Source organism: Oryx dammah, unplaced genomic scaffold (genome assembly GCF_014754425.2).
Source record: "Oryx dammah isolate SB20612 unplaced genomic scaffold, SCBI_Odam_1.1 HiC_scaffold_14, whole genome shotgun sequence".
NCBI classification, from domain to species: Eukaryota; Metazoa; Chordata; class Mammalia; order Artiodactyla; family Bovidae; genus Oryx; species Oryx dammah.
The window spans coordinates 32908675-32928184 of NW_024070198.1; the positions used below are offsets into that span (position 1 = coordinate 32908675).

Below are 19510 nucleotides of genomic sequence, written 5' to 3' on the forward strand. Positions count from 1 at the left end.
GAAGAGCCTGGCAGGCTACAGTCCATGGGGTCACAAAGAGTCAGATACAACTGAGCGACTTCACTCACTCACTCCCCTTGCTCCTAGTTTTCCTGAGTCAGCTTAGAGATTTTGAAATGGAACACTGAAACTCATCAGCTTACTATCAATAGGAAGATTTTCCAACTCAGTATAGGTTAGGTTATGCTTCTGTTAACAAACGACCCCAAACCCCAGTGGCTTGAAAACATCAGTATTTATTTCTCGCTCACACTGCACGTGTCATGTCGGTTGGGTAACTCCACAAAGTTACTCAAATATCCAGGGAGGGCAAGGAGAGCCTGGAACATGGAGGATGAGATTCTTACTACCTCAGCCTAGAAGTGACATGTCATTTCACCACACACACTTCATTGGCCAGAAATAGTCACATGGTCCCACATAAACTTCAAGGGAGAAATGGAACATCAAAGGAGAAAATTTGGTGAGCCTTACAGTCTCTGCCACAAGGATGTGCAGGCTTTCTCAGATAAGAATAATGTTATTTCCATCCCTGGTGATGACTAGTTACCTTCTTCCCCATCTGCTGCCTCCAGACCATTCTGTTGCCTTCCTCCCTCTGCTCATTGTCTGACCAAGGCCAAGGACATTCTATATGGTCTCCATATAGAAACAGGGATTTTGTGTATGGCTTTCAACTGGTTCCATTAAGCAGAAGGGTTTCCCTTGCACAACACACAAGTTCCCTTCCACTTTCATTGACCTTGAGCTGTTCCTTCCATGGGATTGTCTGCAGGGTAGCCTCTCTCAGAGAATTCTCAAGCTCAATATTTGAAACTTTGGGCAAAGGAGCCCTTCTCTCACCCTGTTTCTGTAGTTATTTCATGTTCTTAACAAAGAAGGATCTTCAATAGGGATCTCATTTATTTTCCTGCAAAACAATTTGTGTCTTGTGCATCTGGCATAAAGTTTGTGAACTACTTTCTGGTTATTGAGATTCCCCTCCAGAAGTTAAGACTTGGTCCCAGAGCTATAACCACGCTTATATGCCAAGCTTTGCTAACCTGTTGGAGGAATGGAATGGAAGTTAGCTCTGGGTACGGGGAGGCAGAGGGTGCAAGAACTTGATATTCTTTTACCCAAAGGTCCTTTAATGAAGTCCAGTGGGTTCACTAAGCCTCAACCCCAGCTTACTTTGTTGTTTGTTTTTTTCAGAAACCCAGATGGAGACAAAAAGCCCTGGTGTTTCTTTAAAGTAAACAATGAGAAGGTGAAGTGGGAGTACTGTGATGTCCCCGCCTGCTCTGCCCCAGGTAAGACCATGGCTATCTGGAGGTCTGGTAGTGGGGAGGTGGTAGATCCACAAATATTCCTGGAACTCTCTCTCTCTCCCACCCTTACCCTCCCTCCACAGCTGCTTCACCATTTGCCATCCTAGTGGCAACCCACCTCCTGACCCTCTGCTCCCAGGCCGAGCAGACCTGGGCAGCTTTGCAGACTCAGGCCTCCTGGCTCCCAGTCAGTGCATTCAGCAAATACTGGTCGCTTGCGTGCCATATGCCAGGCACTGTGCCAGGCCTTCAGTGCACAGTGGGGATCAAACATTGGCTGGGCCTCCACAGCCTCTCAGGATGCAACACGGACTGAGTTCCAGCTTCAAGGTTTTTCTAAAAGTCTGCCTTAGTCCACTTCTCTGCCCACATCTGAAGCTATGCACCCTCCTGCCCTGATCAGTGGGATTGCTTCCCTGAACAGTTACATTTTTGTGCCTTTGCTCTGTCCCATGTTTGCTCTTGTCCATATCTAACCATTCTTTGAGAATCACCCCAAGTAATCACTCCTCCTGGCTCAAATGGTAAAGAATCCACCTGCAGTGCAGGAGATCTGGGTTCAGTCCCTTGGTCAGGAAGATCCCCTGGAGAAGGGAGTGGGTATCCACTCTAGAATTCTTGCCTGGAGAATTCCAGGGACCGAGGATCTTGGTTGGCTATAGTCTGCGGGGTCACAAAGAGTCAGACATGGCTGAGGAACTGTCACTTTCAATCACTCCTCCAGAAAGTCCTACCAAGTGATCTAGTGAAGCGTTACCTTTCACTCCTTACAAACCTCATGAAATAGATCGGGCACCACCCATATATCTCTTGTTGCTCTTTCCTTTGATTGACAATTATCTGTGCAAATGTCTCACCTACCCACCTCTGTCATCTGGGTATCTTCCCCTAGGCACCAAAAAAGCCTTCAAAAACCTATGTGTACATTAACATAGCTAAATACATACCTCGAGGTCAGTGAAGAATCCGCCTGCAATGCATGAGACCTGTGTTTGATCCCTGGGTCTAGAAGATCCCCTGGAGGAGGAACTGGCAACCCACTCCAGTATTCTTACCTGGAAAATCCCATGGACAGAGGAACTTGGTGGGCTACAGTCCATAGAGTTGGACACAGCAACTAAACTACCAGAGATGGATTTCTATATTGATACTCATTTGCACATGTTTTATTGAAATACTCTTGCTATACAGTGTTAATGTAAGTTACAGGTATATACTAGAAGGATTCACAATTTTCAAATGTTGAACTATATTTATAGTTATTATAAAATATGGACTATATTCTCCCTGTTGTACAACAAAATAAACCCCCTGTAGTTTATTTTGTACCTAATAGTTTGTACCTTTTAATCCCTTACCCCTGTCTTGCCTCTCCTCCCTCTGTCTCCCCACTGCTAAGCACTAGTTCATACTCTATATCCGAGTCTGCTTCTTCTTGTTTTAGTCTCTAATTCGTTGTATTTTTTAGATTCCATATATAAATCATACACACTGTTATGTGTTTGTATGCACATCAAAATAAGAAGGAAAAAGCAATATCTTCATCATTAATTCTATAGGCTTGCTTTGTATTAATCAATGTGCTCAACAATTTTTTAAGGGTTTGTATAAGCATGTAGGTTTTTTGTTTTATTTTTTTTTCACTATACCGAGTCAACTTGTGGGATCTTCCATCCTCGACCAGGGATTGAATCTGGGCCTTTAGCAGTGAGAGCACGAAGTCTTAACCACTGGACCATCAGGGAATTCTGCCAACAAATGTTAATTGCACCTGTGCCCATCCTGTATGCACCAGTACAGTCTCTTAGCCCTGGACACTAGCTCAGCTTCTAAGGCAGAGTCATACCTCTGATAAGGTCCTTCTGAGAACCTAGAGGGAGGGTGGAAGTGTGATTTATTTCTCTTGTGTTTCACAGACGTTGCCAACCCAGAGGGAAGACCCGTGGAACCCTTGACCAAGTTTCCTGAGTCTGGGTCCTGCGGGAAGACTGAGATAGCAGAGAAGAAGGTCAAGAGGATCTTTGGAGGCTTTAAGAGCACGGCGGGCAAGCACCCGTGGCAGGCGTCCCTGCAGACCTCACTACAACTGACCGTCTCCATGCCCCAGGGCCATTACTGTGGGGGGGCGCTGATCCACCCGTGCTGGGTGCTGACTGCTGCCCACTGCACTGAGTAAGTGCCTGCTGGGAGCAGAGGCCAGGGAGGCCAGAATCCCCAGGGGGTGCTGGCCTCTTCCCATCTGATCAGCATCTTGACAGCTCTGGCAGGACTAGGGGGTCTGATCTAGCTCCAAGGGCAAAAGCATGTCTCCTTAAAACCAGACAACAGAAGAAAGCTCCTGTGTGCAGAATGCTTACCACATGCATTACATGTGTTATGACAATCAAGCCTCAAAACTGCTGAATGACCAGCAGGAGAGCTCTGTGAGCAAGACCATGATTACATGGTCTTGAGGATGCCACCAAGTGAGAAGTCAGGTCATCTGTCAAAGGTCACACAACTCACGGGTGTGGCTCCAGCCTCTCAAATTCCAGGACTAGTTCCTGATCATCACACTTTCCCCTTACAGGATAAAAACCAAATATCTAAAAGTGGTACTTGGAGACCAGGACCTGACGAAGACAGAATTCCATGAGCAGAGCTTTGGGGTGCAGAAGATTTTCAAGTACAGCCACTATGTTGAAATAGACGACATTCCCTACAACGATATTGGCAAGTCTCTTCTCTTCTATCGTGGCTTTCCCATTTCTCTTGTCCTGGGTGGATTTCTCTACTGACAGAAAGTTGAGGCTTGGTTCTGGAAGGTGCTCTAAGCAGGTCTTTCATAGGCCCTGTTAGGTAGAGCATTTCTTCCAGGGCGTTTTAGTTCTGAAAAGTCTGTGTTAATGTTGCAGATAAATGTGCACAAACTTTTCAACTGAGGGGAAGGAACATCCGACACGAAGAACGGTGTGCTGTGCAGAGCTGTCTTGAATCCCTACTCCCCGACTCCCTAACCAGTTTCACCCTTCTAAGTCTCAATTCCCTCTTCTGTGAAACAGGGACACTGACGTCTAGCTGTTCACTGCCTGTGTGCCAAGTGACATGATGTACGTGGGTCCCATGTACATCTGGCACCCGGTAGGCAAGGATGTACTTAAGCTTCTTGCTCCTTGGTTCTGTATCTTATTTCTTCATTCACACACTTCTCACTCTCCCTCCTCAACACTGTGCACGCGTGCTAAGATGCTTCATTCATGTCCAGCTCTTTGCGATCCTTTGGACGGCAGGCGACTAGGCTCTTCTGTCCTCAACATCTTCCCCCCCCCCGCCCTTAAAGCCTGTTTTCCCAAAATGGTATTCGAAATGATTTCAAACTCAGTTATTATTTCTTAGTATTACTCTCAGCCTGAAGTATTATGACTCCCCCCCAGGTGAAGGTTAAAAGCATGAAATGATAACAGAAGAATTTGGGGTATTGGGAGTGGGGTTTTCCTACAACCACCTTCCAATCAAGCTGAAGCTGATGCTTCTTTGACAGAGAGGGTTTTGTCACCCATTTCCCCTCTCTCTACCTAGCCTTGCTCAAGCTAAAGCCAGTGGATGGTCATTGTGCCCTGGAATCCAAATACGTGAAAACTGTCTGTTTGCCCGATGGTCCCTTTCCCTCTGGGACTGAGTGCCATATCTCCGGCTGGGGTGTCACAGAAACAGGTGAGTCTGGCCATGCATTCTCCTGACATTCAGGTTACTTACATCCACCAGACAAGAAGGCTGCCCTCCTGGACTAGAAATCAGAGTTATATTCAAAATGACTTATCAAAAGAAAGAGACTGCCCCAGCTTTCTGTGTGTGGGGGTCAGTCATGTCCAACTCTTTGCAACCCCATGGACGGTAGCCTGCCAGGCTTCTCTGTCTGTGGGACTTTCCAGCCAAGAACACTGTAGTGAGTTGCCATTTCCTACTCCAGGGTATCTTCCTGACCATCTCTCTAGCTCTAGTTAAATCTCATCACCTTCGCAGTCTCCTCTGATCTCCATATCTGTCCTTGGCCCTAGCCCCTAGCTCCTTGACTTTCACCAAGCATTGATCTTGCACCCATGGAGAATTTCCTCCTTTCCTAGGTAGATATAGTACTGACAAGATTATGTTGTTATTGCTTAGTCCCTAAGTCGTGTCCAGCTCTTTGCAACCCCATGGACTGCAGCATGCCAGGCTTCCCAGTCCTTCACTATCTCCCAGAGTTTGTTCAAATTCATGTCGGTTGAGTCGGTGATGCATCCAGCTATCTCATTCTCTGCTGCCCTCTTCTCCTTTTGCCTTCCTTCTTTCCCAGCATCAGAGTCTTTTCCAATGAGTTGGCTGTTCCCATCAGGTGGCCAAAGTATTGGAACTTCAGCTTCAGCATCAGTCCTTCCAATGCATGTACTCTGTAATACGGAAATTCAGAAGTAGTATCTTAAGTGTCTCTCAAATACTCAAAATAGATTTCTCTCCCTTCCAATCTTGTTCTTAATGATGGAAAGCAAGGATCATCTCAAGTAGGCTTCTCTCCCTGTCTCCTAGAAAATCCCCTACTGCCTGAACTTGGGGCAGGTGGCTGACTTCTGGTGGGGCAGGTTCCACCCTGGTCTCTACAGGGGCAACGTCTTTTCTCTGGCCCTCAGGAGAAGGGTCCCGCCAGCTCCTGGACGCTAAGGTCAAGCTGATCAGCAACAGGATGTGCAACTCCCGCCAACTCTATGACCACTCGATTGATGACAGCATGATTTGTGCAGGAAACCTCCAGAAGCCTGGACAAGACTCCTGCCAGGTCGGAGACTTCACATGGAATTTGGAGAAAGCAGGGCCTTACACAGGGGCAGGCTTCCCTGGTGGCTCAGAGGTTAAAGCGTCTGCCTGGAATGCAGGAGACCCGGGTTTGATCCCTGGGTTGGGAAGATCCCCTGGAGAAGGAAATGGCAACCCACTCCAGTACTCTTGCCTGGAGAATTCCATGGACAGAGGAGCCTGGTAGGCTACAGTCCATGGGGTCGCAAAGAGTCGGACACGACTGAGCAACTTCACTACACAGGGGCACAGAAGGCCCTTAGAGCCCCGGGCAGGGAGGAGGGGCAGAGACCCACTTGCCATTCGGTCAAGGTGGGCACATCTGTCCTCTGGCAAACCTGAATCCACACCAGATCAGGAGGACTCAGCATCAATACTGTAGCAGTCACTTTGCTCGCTGTTGTTGGATTTGATTCTGACCAGTCTGGTGAAGGATATCACTGTTACCATTGTACTGATGCTTAGAGAAATTATTTTGGTCCACAGCCCCTGGGTCGAAAGTGCAGAGCAAGAACTTGCTCCTCTCTGTTAAAATGTGAAGAGGGTGTTTCTGCCCTCAGCGCTGGGCAGCTTGTCTGCAAATCCCAATAAGCAGGGGACATTTGCAAAGACCAGTGGTTAGAAAGAGAAAGATGAGGGGCCAGAGAATTCATAATATTGAGTCATCATTAGGATTTAAATGTGTGTGTGTGAAGGGGGAAGGAGATTTAGCCCAAATACACTAATTGGCTGAGTGGCTCCTCTGTGGCCAGAGCTCATTTAGATCCTGCCGGACACTCACCCCTAGACAGGACTTTGGGGGACAAGCATGGGCACACTCAAACCTGAGCTCCTCCCTACAAAGAAACTCAACTGTGATCTGCAGCTTCGAGCCTGCTTTGGGATGGGAAATCATGGTCTCTCTCAGGGTCTGTGGCTCTCCTGTGACCCTCTGTCCTTTCCCAAGGAGCCACGGGTATCTACCTACTTAAAGGAAGGGTGTGAGCAGATGGGAGTGATTTTCCCTGAGTCCCTACAAGATGGATAAGGAAACAGATTGCAGGATTTTAAAAAGACAGTCAAAGGTTTGAAACCTGCTTCTGTCCTTTACTTTGTGACCTTTATCAGTCACTGAATGGCTTAGTCAGCTTGGGCTTCTATATAAGTGACCGTAGACTGGGTAGCTAAACAACAGACATTCATTTCTCACAGTCCTGGAGGCTGGGAGACTGAGGTCAGGGTGCCAGCATGGTTCCAGTGGGACCCTCTCTGACTGCCAACTTCTCATCGTGTCCTCGTGTAGCAGAAAGAGAGAGAGCTCTCTAGGTCCCTTCTGCTTGTGTGCTGAGTCACTCAGTTGTGTCTGACTCTTTGCAACCCCAAGGACTGTAGCCCACCAGGCTCTTCTGTCCATGGGATGTCTCAAGCAAGAATACTGGAGTCGGTTGCCATTTCCTTCTCCAGGGGATCTTCCTGACCCAGGGATCAAATCTGGGTTTCCTGCATTGCAAGTGAACTCTACACCAACTGAGCCACAAGGTTTCAACAAGGGCACTAATCCCGTGCATGGTCCCCACCCTCCCAACCTAATTACCTCCCCAAAGCCCCACCTTCTAATAAAACATTAGGCTTTCACACAGGAATTTGAGCAGGGCAGGGAGGACACAAACATTCAATCTGCCGCCCTTAAGTAATTAGCCAACCTCAGGTGTCTAATCTATAAAATGGAACTAGGGTATCCATAAAATTGGGAGATTGTGGCTAAGATTGAAAGAAATAATTCATTAAATATCCTACCAGGTGTGTAAGCAGGAGCAGATATGTGTGTGTGTGTATGTGAGCTGTCTTTCTCATTCTGCCTTCCCCACCATCCTCCTCCTTTCCACTCTAACTGGGGGTTTAATGTAAACCACGCACTGTCCCATAAGCCTTACAAGCCTTAGTCCTCACAAGAACCCTCGGGTGGGTTCTGTTGCCACCTATGGTTTATAGTGTGAGAAATGGAGGCCCCATAGGCCAGCAGATGGACAGCCTGGTTTGGAGCCCAGTAAATCTAACCCCATAGACCATGCTGAGCATCATGGCCATGCTGCCTCTGAACCCCATCCTTCCTGACCAGTGTGTGCCCTGCAGGCCCTGGAAGGTGCTCTATCCAAACAGGGCATCCCTCCATCCCCTGCTACATCCCAGGATGGAATGAGAAGTCGAGAGCCCCTCAGTAATACCTGCATCACTGAGTCACGGTGGGTTAGGAAGTCAGGGTGTGACCTGGGCCTGGCCCCATGGCTTCTCTGCCAAGCCCTCTCTGACTTAGGACACAGGTTGTTATCTGCTTCTCTCCCTTCAGAGCACTGCATTGTATGAGGCATAGGAAGAACCTTGTTTGTTACCACTTTCCCCAGGGCTGGCCAACAATCCCACCCCTCACCCCCCAGCAACCCTTCATGAAGGCGGGGGTGTCTCAGTGTATGCTGAACCACAGAGTGGACTCTTGCATCTTTTCCCATAGGGCGACTCTGGAGGCCCTCTGACCTGTGAGAAGGACGGCACCTCCTACATCTATGGGATCGTGAGCTGGGGCCTGGAGTGTGGGAAGAAGCCAGGGGTCTACACTCAAGTAACCAAATTCCTAACGTGGATAAAAGCCACCATGGCGAAGGAGGCTAGCTTCTGAGATGTCTTGTGAGGCTCACAGCCCGTTCTGTGAACACCCAGACAAGGCGAGGCCCTCTGGGCAGCAATGGACACCCCCTGGAGCCTCTGAGTACACAGGCTCTAAGCAGAGACCACTGCTGCCCAGCCCAGGGCACCTGGGACCAGCATGGCCCCCGCTTTCTCAGGCTCCCTCGTGGGAAACCCACAAATGAGAGAATCAAGCTGAAGTGCATGATGTTTGCTTCCCTTCCAACAATCGTAGCTTCTAGAAAATCAGTGTTCATAGCCTGCCTTCACCTGGGACATTGGCAAGTGTAAGCTTTCAGACGGCTCAGCATTGGTGGGGGTCACCTTTACGTCTTTATTCCTCAGACACTCAGGGTGCACAACAGGGCCAGCCCCCCACCGCTGGGTGTTAAACAGAGGACCAAACACAACATTCTCCACCTATTTCCAGGGAGCGGTTGCTTTAATAAAGGAGGACTAGGGCAGGGGCGCCATTTTCAGTTGGCTCTGACTGAAGCCATGTCTCTGGCGTGCAAATTTCCTCTCCAGCTTCTCTCCCAAGGACCAAGGGTGGACGCCGCCCACTCAGAACAGTGGGGCCTTCCTCCTTTTGACGTGCAGAATCTCGGTGGCATCTGGGTTTACAAACCCCCTCTGATCATCTCTGGGCTCCACAGCCTCTGGCACCCCCTGCAGAAACCAAACACACCTCCCTGAGTGAAGCGGAAGCTCCCACAAGACAAGCTGTCTAAAAAGCTCACCCTCTCCTTCCTTTCCCCCTTCTCTATCCTCCCCAAGAAAAAGGAACCTCACAGCAAGAAAGAAAGAAGCAGAGCCCATCTCTCATTTAGATGGGGCGCCTTTCTTCTGAACAAAGTAGGGTTCAAAACCCGGACTGTGGTAGACAGCGCGGCTCTGACCCCATCCGCGCATGTAATGAGCAAGCAGTCGGCGCAGCCTGGCCTGCGTGGCCAGGATTGATGTAGCCCCGGCACGCTCGCCTCCGAAGAACTAATGGCTGTGACTTCAGAGAAAACCCCGCAGGAAGTTTAACCCAGGTGTCATCCGCCTGGTCATCTCAGACCCATGAAATTAGGCGCCTTGCCTGAGCCGCATTGCATGCGTCTTTAGAGCCAGCTAACCTTTGGCCAAAAATAAAGTTTGAAAAGAAACAATTGAGTTCGCCTTTCCCCCCGTGGCCTTGCCTGCCAGCTCACTACTTACGTAAGCCCCTTGGAGACCCAGGCCCCTCGCGTTGGCCAGTTCTGCAGCCCGCCGAGCCATTTCCACTTTGTAGGAGCCAGGAGGTGTCCAGCCAATACCTCTGGTCAGGTTCAAGTCTGATTTGTACTTGACCTTGGGGGAACGAGGGAGGCAAGAGGAATAGGTCAGGAGGGCATAGAGTGAAGAGGCTTAAAAAGGCTGCCCTGGGGACTATGTTGTTAGTGAAACCAGGACATGGGAGCCAAGCAGTCTTACGCAGGAGCTCCCTGGCACTGAGGATGCACTGTGCTGGGAGTCAGGCCAACACGGCGGTGTCCCCTGCATCTCCTACTCAAGGGGGCTGCAGTGAGGGTGGAGGGTCAGAGATCTGGTTCAAGGCCAAGCTACTATCTAGACCTGCTCTGTAACCTTAAGGAAGTCATCTCCCATTTAGGGGCTTCAGAGATAAAGGGCTCAGGCTGCTGATTACAAAGATCCCTTGGAAACAGTGTGTACATGCTAAGCCGCTTCAGTTGTGTCTGACTCTGCCGGACTGTAGCCCATCAGGCTTCTCTGTCCACGGGATTTCCCAGGCAAGAATACTAGAGTGGGTTGCCATGCCCTTCTCCAGGGAATCTTCCTGACCCAAGGATCGAACCCGTGTCTCTCACATCTCCTGTACAGGCAAGCAGGTTCTTTACCACTAGCGCCACCTGGAAAGCCCCGGAAAGACTAAGGCACAGCAGTCAAGACCTTGGGCTCTCACATTAAGCCATATGGGGCTCAGATTCCAGACCTGCTACTGATTGCCATGGGATTCTGAGTAAGTGACTTCACCGCTCTAAGCCTCCAGTTCCCCATCTGTAAACCGGCTGGCTGTGAGAGCCACAGGGCACAGCATGGAGAGCACTTGGCATGGAGCCTGGCCCACAGGAAGGACTCGATACACTGGGATTCTTGTCATTTCTTCTGTGCTATCATGTTAGGTCTCCTAGGTTCTATCTCAGCCCGGCTCCTCCCTGAGGGTAACACGGGACGTGGGATTATGGACACCTCCGGTGAAGAGAACCAGAGGCAGGGCCTAGGCCCGAGGGGAGGGCAGCTCACATCACTCTGCAGCCGGTGGGCCTTCTGCGCGTGTTTCAGGCCCAGCTGCTCCGGGTCGGAGGTGGGCTGGGGCAGGGGCTGCCTGTAGTGCACGTCGCTGGCCAGCTGCTGGCTCCTCTTGGCCTGGAGGAAGCCGGGCTGGTCTGGGCGGCTGTGGAACTGGGACCGACTCTTGGCAAAGTCCTTCTTGTACTCGTTGTCACTCTGGAGTCTGCCGACGCTGAGGAAGTGCTTCATCCTCGGGTCATCGTGGATGCTGCGGTACCCAATCTGCAGGCCCCGGTCCCGTAGGAAGGCCTCTTTGTACCGGAACTGCAGGGCAGAGGAGCAGAGAGGTGGTCACGGGTGCCCCCCTTCCCTCCAGGGCCGGCCCTCGGGATTCTCAGCAGGAAGCTCAGCAGTGGGTCAAGGGCACTGCTTTGGATTCAACTAGGCCTGGGATCTGGGTTTCCCTGTTTCCTTTAGCTGTGTGGCCTCGGGTCAGTTACTGAGTCTCTCTGAGCTTTGGTTTCCCCACTTGGTAAACGGGTGTGTGAACCTCCACCCCACAGGATCTTGAGAGGATTCAGCGAGATGGGGCTGAGCTTCAAGTCCGGCACAGGCTCACGTCCACCCAGTGGTAGGTGACGGTACTGCTACGGTAACAGTTAATCCAGCAGCTAAGGAGCGCACCCATTCTATGAGCACCCACTCATCCTCTGATTCTTTCCAGCTTTCAGGGACCCAACTCAGTGCTCCTCAAACCATGTATAGTGAAAACCGGGATTGATTCACTTTGTTTTGCTTTTTAAAATTTCCAATCCATCGAAGTCCAGTATGTGGTCCTTCTGCCTGTGATTGCATGTGTGTGAAATCACTTCGGTCGTGTCTGACTCTGTGTGACCCCATGGACTGTAGCTGCCAGGCTCCTCTGTCCATGGGATTCCCCAGGCAAAAATACTGGAGTGGGTTGCCGTGCCCTCCTCCAGGGGACCTTCCCCACCCAGGGATCGAACCGCATCTCATATCTCCTGCATCAGCACTCGGGTTCTTTACCACTAGCACCACCTGGGAAGCCTGTGATTGGTTAAAAAGTACCAGGTGCATTTGATAAACCCAAACTGGCCTCTATTCTGCTCAGCCAGAGGAGTCCACCCATCTCAGGCTTGGAGGTCAGAATATCTCATTGCTAAAAGTGTGGCTAAATGCTTGGTTTCTATACTTGTTTCACTTTGAACCAGTGACAAGTTGTTCATGAATGACCATGTATCTAGTTAGTAATGTCTTCCTATCTAGTTAGTGATGTCTTCCCCTTCAATAATAACAGCTGCCATGTTTTGTCCCCCTGCTCTGTACGTGACACTGTGAACCATTTTGGTTACATTCCTACATCAATCCCAGGCTTCCCAGTGGCTCAGCTGGTAGAGAATCTGCCTGCAATGCATGAGACCACGGTTCTATCCCTGGGTTGGAAGATCCCCTGGAAAAGGGAAAGGCTACCCACTCCAGTATTCTGGCCTGGAGAATTTCACGGACTGTATAGTTCATGGGGTGGCAAAGAGTTGGATACGACTGAGCAACTGTCACTCTCTCCACATCAATCCTGTCACCAATAGAGACAAGTATTAGATCTCTATTTCATAGGAGAAATTTTAGTCCAGAGGATTTAAGCAACTTGCTCAAGACCACAGAGCCAACTCCTAAGCAACTGAGACAGGATCTGAACTCAAGTCAATCTAGGCGGGGAAACCCAATCTATTTCTATCCCACAGTGCACTTCAGCTTTGAGAAACAAGGTCCCTTTATTGAAGGTCAACAAATCAGTCCTCTGCTAACTGATTTCTAGCTTCTGTCCATATGCATCAACGTTTAAGAATGCCTCTCTTGAAGGAGAGGAAGTAGGAATAAAACCTTCCTTAATTCCAAATTTCTGGCTGAGATGCTAGAAAATAAGGCCAACTTTTATTCGTTTCACTTGAAATACTTTTTCAGCTTTGGTTCCCAGTGGTCTGCCTTTCAACAGAACTGGGGAAACCAGAGTGACACCTATCAGCGACAGAGGCAGGGAGAGAACGTGAGGTCTTACATCACTGGCGATCTCCCTTGACGCCCGTGCCGTCTGGAATGGGATGGCATCCAGCCTGAAGTCGTAGCCGCCAGCCCGGGTCTGCTCCCAGGAGCGTCTGTAGACTTTCTAGTTGGGGAAACAAAGAAATGAGTGACAGGCGAATGGGCAGCTCCATGCCTCCATGTCCGCTAGTTCTCAGAGGGAGTCATTCCCATACAGGTACCCTTTGTCTTGCTGGCGCCCAGATGGCAGAGCCCATGGCCCCACGGCCACCCTGAGGACCTCCCCAGCTCTGGCCATGAAGGGCTTTGGCTCTAATCGCCCAGCCTGAGCATCAGGCCCTGCTCTTGTGGGTCTCAGGGTCTGGCTGATTTGCTACATCCTGTGGGCACCAGATGCCCCTGGCCCCCTTCCTCCTGTCTTTGCTTTCATTCCAGCACCTCAAGTTTGCAGCTTCTAGCTGCCAGAATGCAAAGTTAAAGAACCCTGTTTCTCCCCACACGCTGCCGGTTCTATTCCTTGGGTCCTGGCACCCTTATGTTCACGGGCTCCACTCACTTCCTGGGGGCCCCTGGGCCACCTTGACACCACGTCACAGCATCCCTGTGAAGCGTGCTGCAGCCCCCTTGCCCTCCTGGTGTCTGCACCGAGAGGAGAGCCTTCACCTGAATTAAATTGATCGTCAGGAACCTGACCGAGTTCCTGACCCCTGCATTTCACATCGTCCTCTTTTATTTCTCCGCCTTTCAAGTTGTTCTTGCACACCCTCCGGGAGTCTGTAATCACATCCTCTTAGTCCTCAGGTAGACCCACATCACCTACGGAGGCATCAAAACCGCCCGCGCCTTCATGTAGCTCACATATTTTTTTTTCAAGATAAGGGAATGGCTCCATGAAAGGAGTCATCTGGAGATCCCAGCAGAAGGCTGTCCTTTATTCTGTCACAGAGAAGGGAGACAGCAGGCGAGGCGCATCGCCAGCAGATGACAAAGTGACAGCCCCAGACCGTTTCGGTCACTCACGCATCTCAGAGCCACGGCAGGTCAGGGGGCCCTTAAGAACCTTACTTTTGTCACTTGGAAATAGAGGTCAAGTCTGAGACTCTGTTTTACAGGGGATTGGGGCGATTAAGCGGAGGAAGAGTGGCAGAGAAAAAGGCAGAGTGCCCTCATGCCACCCCACAACCGAGCCTGGAACTAGAGGGGACCATGGAAAGCTTGAGCCAAGCGTGGTGGAGCTCACTGTTTGTTAAGTCCTGCTGCTCATCATCTCCTTTACCTTCATCACTTCTTCCAGTCCCAACATTACAAACCAGAAGCCAAATGCCTACTCTGTTGATGCACCTAGAAATACAGAACTAATCATCACTAAGGTCATCACCTCACTGGCAGATCACAAAGGGGCCCAAAAGATTCGATTTCCTGGGTCGTCGTTGAGTTTAGCGGGCAGGACTGAGAGGTATGTAGAAGGCGAGGCGGAATTCAGATCATGACAGACAACCAGCCCCTCTAGCATTGCGTTTCCTTGTTTCGATGGTCCTACAAATATTAGACTAGGAAGGAGAGTCAAAACCCAGATCGTTCCCTGGAAAGGGTTCTGTCAGTGCCTTCCTAATAAGATTCTCCACCAGATCTGGGCTAGGAAACGACACCAATCTCTTCACAGCATCAAACTCCAAGGTCACCCTGCTTTGGTGTCAAGGCACCCCGGCCTCCGAGTCTCTGTAACTGGGGGTCAACTCAAGTGTAAGTATGGTGCTCAGTCCTGGCTGCCTCTTTGCCACCCAGTGGACTGCAGCCCCCCAGGCTCCTCTGTCCATGGGATTCTCCAGGCAAGAATACTGGAGCGGGTTGCCATTTCCTCCTCCAGGGGATCGCCCCAACCCACGGATTGAACCCACCCGCGTCTCTTATGCCTCCTGCATTGGCAGGCGGATTCTTTACCACTGCGCCACATGGGAGTCAACTCAAGGGCAGGCCCAAATTGGGGTTCTGCCCGAGGCCCTGGCTCCCCGTCTTCCCACCCCACCTCCCCCTGTATACTATTTGCTTGATTGTCATCGCTTCCTCCCTGAGGTTTTTTTTTTTTTTTTTTTTTAATTCTGTTGAGGTTTTTGCCTTGCCACTGGGAGTCTTTAGATTCCGCAGGCTCTTTGATTTGGAACCCTGGGCGTTCCTCTTCTTTATCACAGTGGGCACAGCTTTGCCCTCATCCTCACACATTAGAGCCATTTGATTTTTAGTTATTTCGGCTGCCTTGCACATCTCAATGGCTTTCTTTGCCCAGGAAGGTCACTTTCCCTCCACATCTTCCTCACAGAGCACTTGATCCAATTGTACGTATCCTCCACGCCCCCGAAGAAGTGCTCTTTCAAAAGAGGTTCGTGAGTCCTCCATACCCGCATGCCCTGGTGGCTAATTTCGGCTCCGGGACTCTGCAGACTGGCACCCCTTGTGGAAGGAAGGATGCCTCTGTTGCCAGCCCGGGGTGGCTGTCCTCCTTAAGTCAGGCCCCCGAAGGACTGGCACTTCTATCCCAGTGTCCAGGGCAATGGGCCTCCAGGAGTTCCTCACATGGAGGCCTAGCCTTCCCCCATCCTTGAAGCATTAATGAGATGGATGTTTTGTCCAAGCTCCGCTGAGGGGGAGGTCCCGCTTCCCCAGATGGAGGTCAACCCACCAGAGCTGCTGTTCTAAAATTATCGCCTGCGCATCCCTCAAAAGCATCAAATGGTCATAATAACTCATATTTACAAAGCACCAGCACATTCACCGCGTGGGATCCCACAGGGCTTTACAAACGCAACAAACTAATACACACGCTAACTAGAAGGCGCCTCTTGCCGACCCCTGCGAGGCGGCTACCTCTGGGGTGAGCAGCAGCAGCTGTTGATCTGCACGGAGCCCCAGGACACAATGGCCAGGCCAGGGTGGGAAGAATGGCTGGACTCTGGGAGGCCCCGCGCGGCCCCAGGCCAACACACTCAGCCTGTGTTATTCTGATCTGACAGCGTCTTTTGATTCTGCCGCCTCGGTACCTGTTATCCCAGGATCACAGCTTTGCCGGCAGAGCGGCCGCCTATTCTATTACGACCAGGGGCCTCCGACCCCTGCCAACAACAAGCCCGGGCTGAGGAAACAGCATCTTGGAGATGCATGCAAAGGGCACACATCCAAGGGAACAGACGTGTCGGGGGCCACAGCCTCAGGCACAAAGGAGCAGATTGTGTTTGGATCCCATGGACTACAATTGCAGCGTCTTTCTAACCTGCAGAAAGCAGAGAAAGCGCCACTCGGTCTCCAAACTTACGAGGCTCTGAATGGCTAAGGAGAGGAGTCCTGGGAACAAACAGAGCAGGTGTCTACACCCGCGGGGCCAGGGCACCGCTCCTCTGACTGGAGCCCAGCACCCGACTGAGGTCTTTGGAGTCATGCCCAGCACTGGGATGCTAGAGCTGGCAGGACCACAGGAGTGGGCTAGCACAGCTCCATCCCCATTTTGCAGCTGGGGAGACTGAGGCCCAGTGAGAAAAGTGGCTCAAAGTTATACATGCCATTTATCCTACTCTCAGTCTAGAGTGCTTTCTGTTCCCAGCTCCCTTCCTAGGAATTCTTTCTAAAAAAAAAAAAAAAATCCCATCTGGGCACAGATCATATTACAGAAATGGGCAACACCACATGAATGGCCGGTTCACTTACATCGCTCAGATGCAGGGCGTTGAGGCGGGCTCTGGTGAAATCGGGGTGGTCGGGCACCAGGGTGTACCTGTGTCGGGATTCAGCATCCCCTGACCTGTACAGGCGCTGCAGGGAAGAAGGCTCACAGTAAATGGGAAGCCACACTTGCTGTAGTCAAAGGTGAAGAGGGGGCTGCTGCCCTTTCCTGCCCCCCCCACCCCAGGGTGCAGAAGCTATCCTGGACTTGGAGAGCATCCCTCCAGACGCCACCCAGGAAGGGAGGTGCCCGAGTGGCCAGGGTCAGGTGATGAGCTGGTTTTAAGTATTTAAAATATTCATCAAGTTTTGTTCCAAAAGGGTCACAAACCATCATCCTGGGTCACTGTACCTGTGTTTCACAAACAGTAAAAGATGGGTGGATATTTCAGAGGATCTTTGCAATCAGGCATTTGCTCAAGCTTTTTACTAGTAACAAGATGCCTCAATGCCTTTGTTACTAAACATTAATAAAAATAATTAAAAGACATAACAGCTAAAAAACCTTAAGTGCCTTAATATCTCTTAAATTTAAAGTCTTCATAGTCCACACTGTGTCCCAAGAAGACACAATTTTAGAACTCAAGCTTTCTCTTAATGGCTATTTTTAGGGCAGTGATCTAAGGACTGCAAATAATTTTAGGAGGTGGTTGAGTCTCATCCAGTTTTAAAGAGGAAATATAATATTTAACATTCCAACCCTTTCCCAAATTCAGTTTGTGTTTTGCAAACATGAACTGGTCAGTATCGCACTTGGACTCTGTGAGCATGGGGCAGCTTTGTCAGTGTGCAAAAATCCAATCCCTGGAGGATTTCAGAGAAGAAAATATGTAACTTCCTATTCTTCAAAATTAATACAGGAGAGAGGAAATAGGGCTAAATTATACAGTAGAAAGAAGTTCTTTATATAGCTGCTTTTTTTTTTCCTAATTGGCTTATGTTAAGATTTAATTCCATTATCATCTATGGACAATTAGGATATATATGATCTACATTTGGTAAGGGTCCATCAATAATACTTGTATTAATTACTATTGTGATGGTTATGAGTCAAACTAGGGACATTTACTGAGGACTTACTATGTTCTAAATACTTGCTAAAAGCTTCATGAAGTTTTATTTACTTCATCCTCATTTAATTCACTCCATCTTATGAAATGGTTGCTATCATTATCTTTCTTTCAAATAAGGGAACCATGGCCAGAAGACATTAGAAAACTGACCCAAGGTAAGGGACAGAAGGTTTGCACTTACATCTTAAGCACTGACCACTGTGCAGCCCTACCCACCGTTAAGCCTGGGATGAGTGAGCAGAAAACACCCACCTCGTTGCAATGCATGTAGCTGTTCTTGGCATGAACTAGGTCCGGGGAGTCAACCACTGTGGTAAACTTGATGGTGTCCGGTTTTTTACGGTATTTGGTCTGTAAGAGAAAGACCAAGATTCTCAAGAAACAATCAAACACCATGCATTTTTCTGGGTGCAGCTTCACCCTGCCTACTCAGTGCCAGATGTACCAATGACATGCTTGGGAAAGAAATCTCTCTTCTTTGTGGCCACCTCACCAGTATACAGAAGAGATTCAAGCTGCCTCTGTGATAAGGACCATTTTACAGGTATTTCCATTCTTGAAAAGAGAGGCTGCAAAATGCCAAAGCTCATCACAAGAAAAGGAATTCAAGAGATGGAAGGATTCAGCCTTAAGTCGGCCCTGCCCAGACCCTATTCAAGTAGGTTCTGTTATTAAGGAACTAAAGAAGGCAGTGCCGTGTTCTCAAGGAGTTCCCAGGGCAAGAATCTCTGGGTCATCAACATGGTGGGAGTTCAGTTAATGTAACCATCTCTGGGCAACTTTTAACACCCTCTGAAGTCAGGTAACCCTAGGACACTGAACTGAGTAAACTCAGGAGACGGGTGGCAAACCCTCTCCTTACCTCTGTGAAAATAATGGGTCAGGTTAGATCATAATTGTGCATAAAACATTTGTTGGTCATCATCTAATGCATCACCCCTCTTTCACTGCCTGATTGGAACAAGCCTTTAACTCCCCAGCAAGTGAATTCACTGGGAGCCAAATCTTGTTCTGTCTTGGGATTTGGTTGCAAATCGCCCCAGAAAGAAATCGGGAGTCCAGTGCCATGGGGCCCTCCCAGGCTCTCCAGTCCCTCTGCAAGTTTCCTCATCAAGAGGAGATAAACGCCAGGTTGCGTTTGTGGTAGAGTCAGGTTAATGATACCTCACTGATGAGTTCTCCGGCTTTCTTTGCACTTTCTATCTGTGGGGAACTCAGCGCCAGCCATCCTGTCCCCTTCATGCCCATCAGGTCTGACTTGTAGCGCAACTGAGGGAAGAAAAAAACACTGGCTTTTATCAGGAAAGGGTTGCAAACCATTGGGGCATCCATAAAAATGCTTCATCACAACGTTCAATATCTTCATTTGGGTGAGTTCTGCATGTCACCAAGGCAAATTATTTGAGTTTGTGCATTCCGCCCAGAATTAAGTAATGGATCATGTGTAAAATACAAGCAGGTCCTACATGTAAACTGGCTGGATTCCAAGCAGAAGGTTGTGACCTATGGGAATGATCCCTTAAGAAAGATCTGAGATATACACCCCAGCCCACACATCAGCCTTGATTATCTGGTTTCATTCTGGCAGTGAGGCGACTGACTGCCTGC

General features: G+C 49.6%; 2 protein-coding genes and 1 non-coding gene across 7 annotated transcripts in view; 2 read left to right on the forward strand and 1 right to left on the reverse strand.

Annotated features, from left to right (window-relative positions):
• The window catches only part of HABP2 (hyaluronan binding protein 2), a 35522-nt gene extending 25588 nt beyond the window's left edge, over positions 1 to 9934 (forward strand). The window contains exons 8-13 of the mRNA XM_040255025.1: positions 1195 to 1292; positions 3227 to 3482; positions 3880 to 4022; positions 4869 to 5003; positions 5957 to 6102; positions 8608 to 9934. Of these exons, the coding sequence (XP_040110959.1) occupies positions 1195 to 1292; positions 3227 to 3482; positions 3880 to 4022; positions 4869 to 5003; positions 5957 to 6102; positions 8608 to 8772 (943 nt within the window). The 3' untranslated portion in view covers positions 8773 to 9934. The remainder of the gene's footprint in view (positions 1 to 1194; positions 1293 to 3226; positions 3483 to 3879; positions 4023 to 4868; positions 5004 to 5956; positions 6103 to 8607) is intronic.
• Positions 6158 to 6229, forward strand: TRNAS-GGA. Its single transcript has one exon. It is a non-coding gene; the product is annotated as a tRNA-Ser (tRNA).
• LOC120873904 (nebulin related anchoring protein) overlaps positions 9095 to 19510 on the reverse strand; it is a 75518-nt gene continuing 65102 nt past the window's right edge. For all 5 annotated transcript variants that reach the window (XM_040255022.1, XM_040255023.1, XM_040255020.1 and 2 more), the window contains 7 exons: positions 19067 to 19171; positions 18155 to 18253; positions 16815 to 16919; positions 13135 to 13242; positions 11070 to 11381; positions 9984 to 10115; positions 9095 to 9449 (listed from right to left, as the gene is read on the reverse strand). In XM_040255022.1, the coding sequence (XP_040110956.1) occupies positions 9345 to 9449; positions 9984 to 10115; positions 11070 to 11381; positions 13135 to 13242; positions 16815 to 16919; positions 18155 to 18253; positions 19067 to 19171 (966 nt within the window). In that variant the 3' untranslated portion in view covers positions 9095 to 9344. The remainder of the gene's footprint in view (positions 9450 to 9983; positions 10116 to 11069; positions 11382 to 13134; positions 13243 to 16814; positions 16920 to 18154; positions 18254 to 19066; positions 19172 to 19510) is intronic.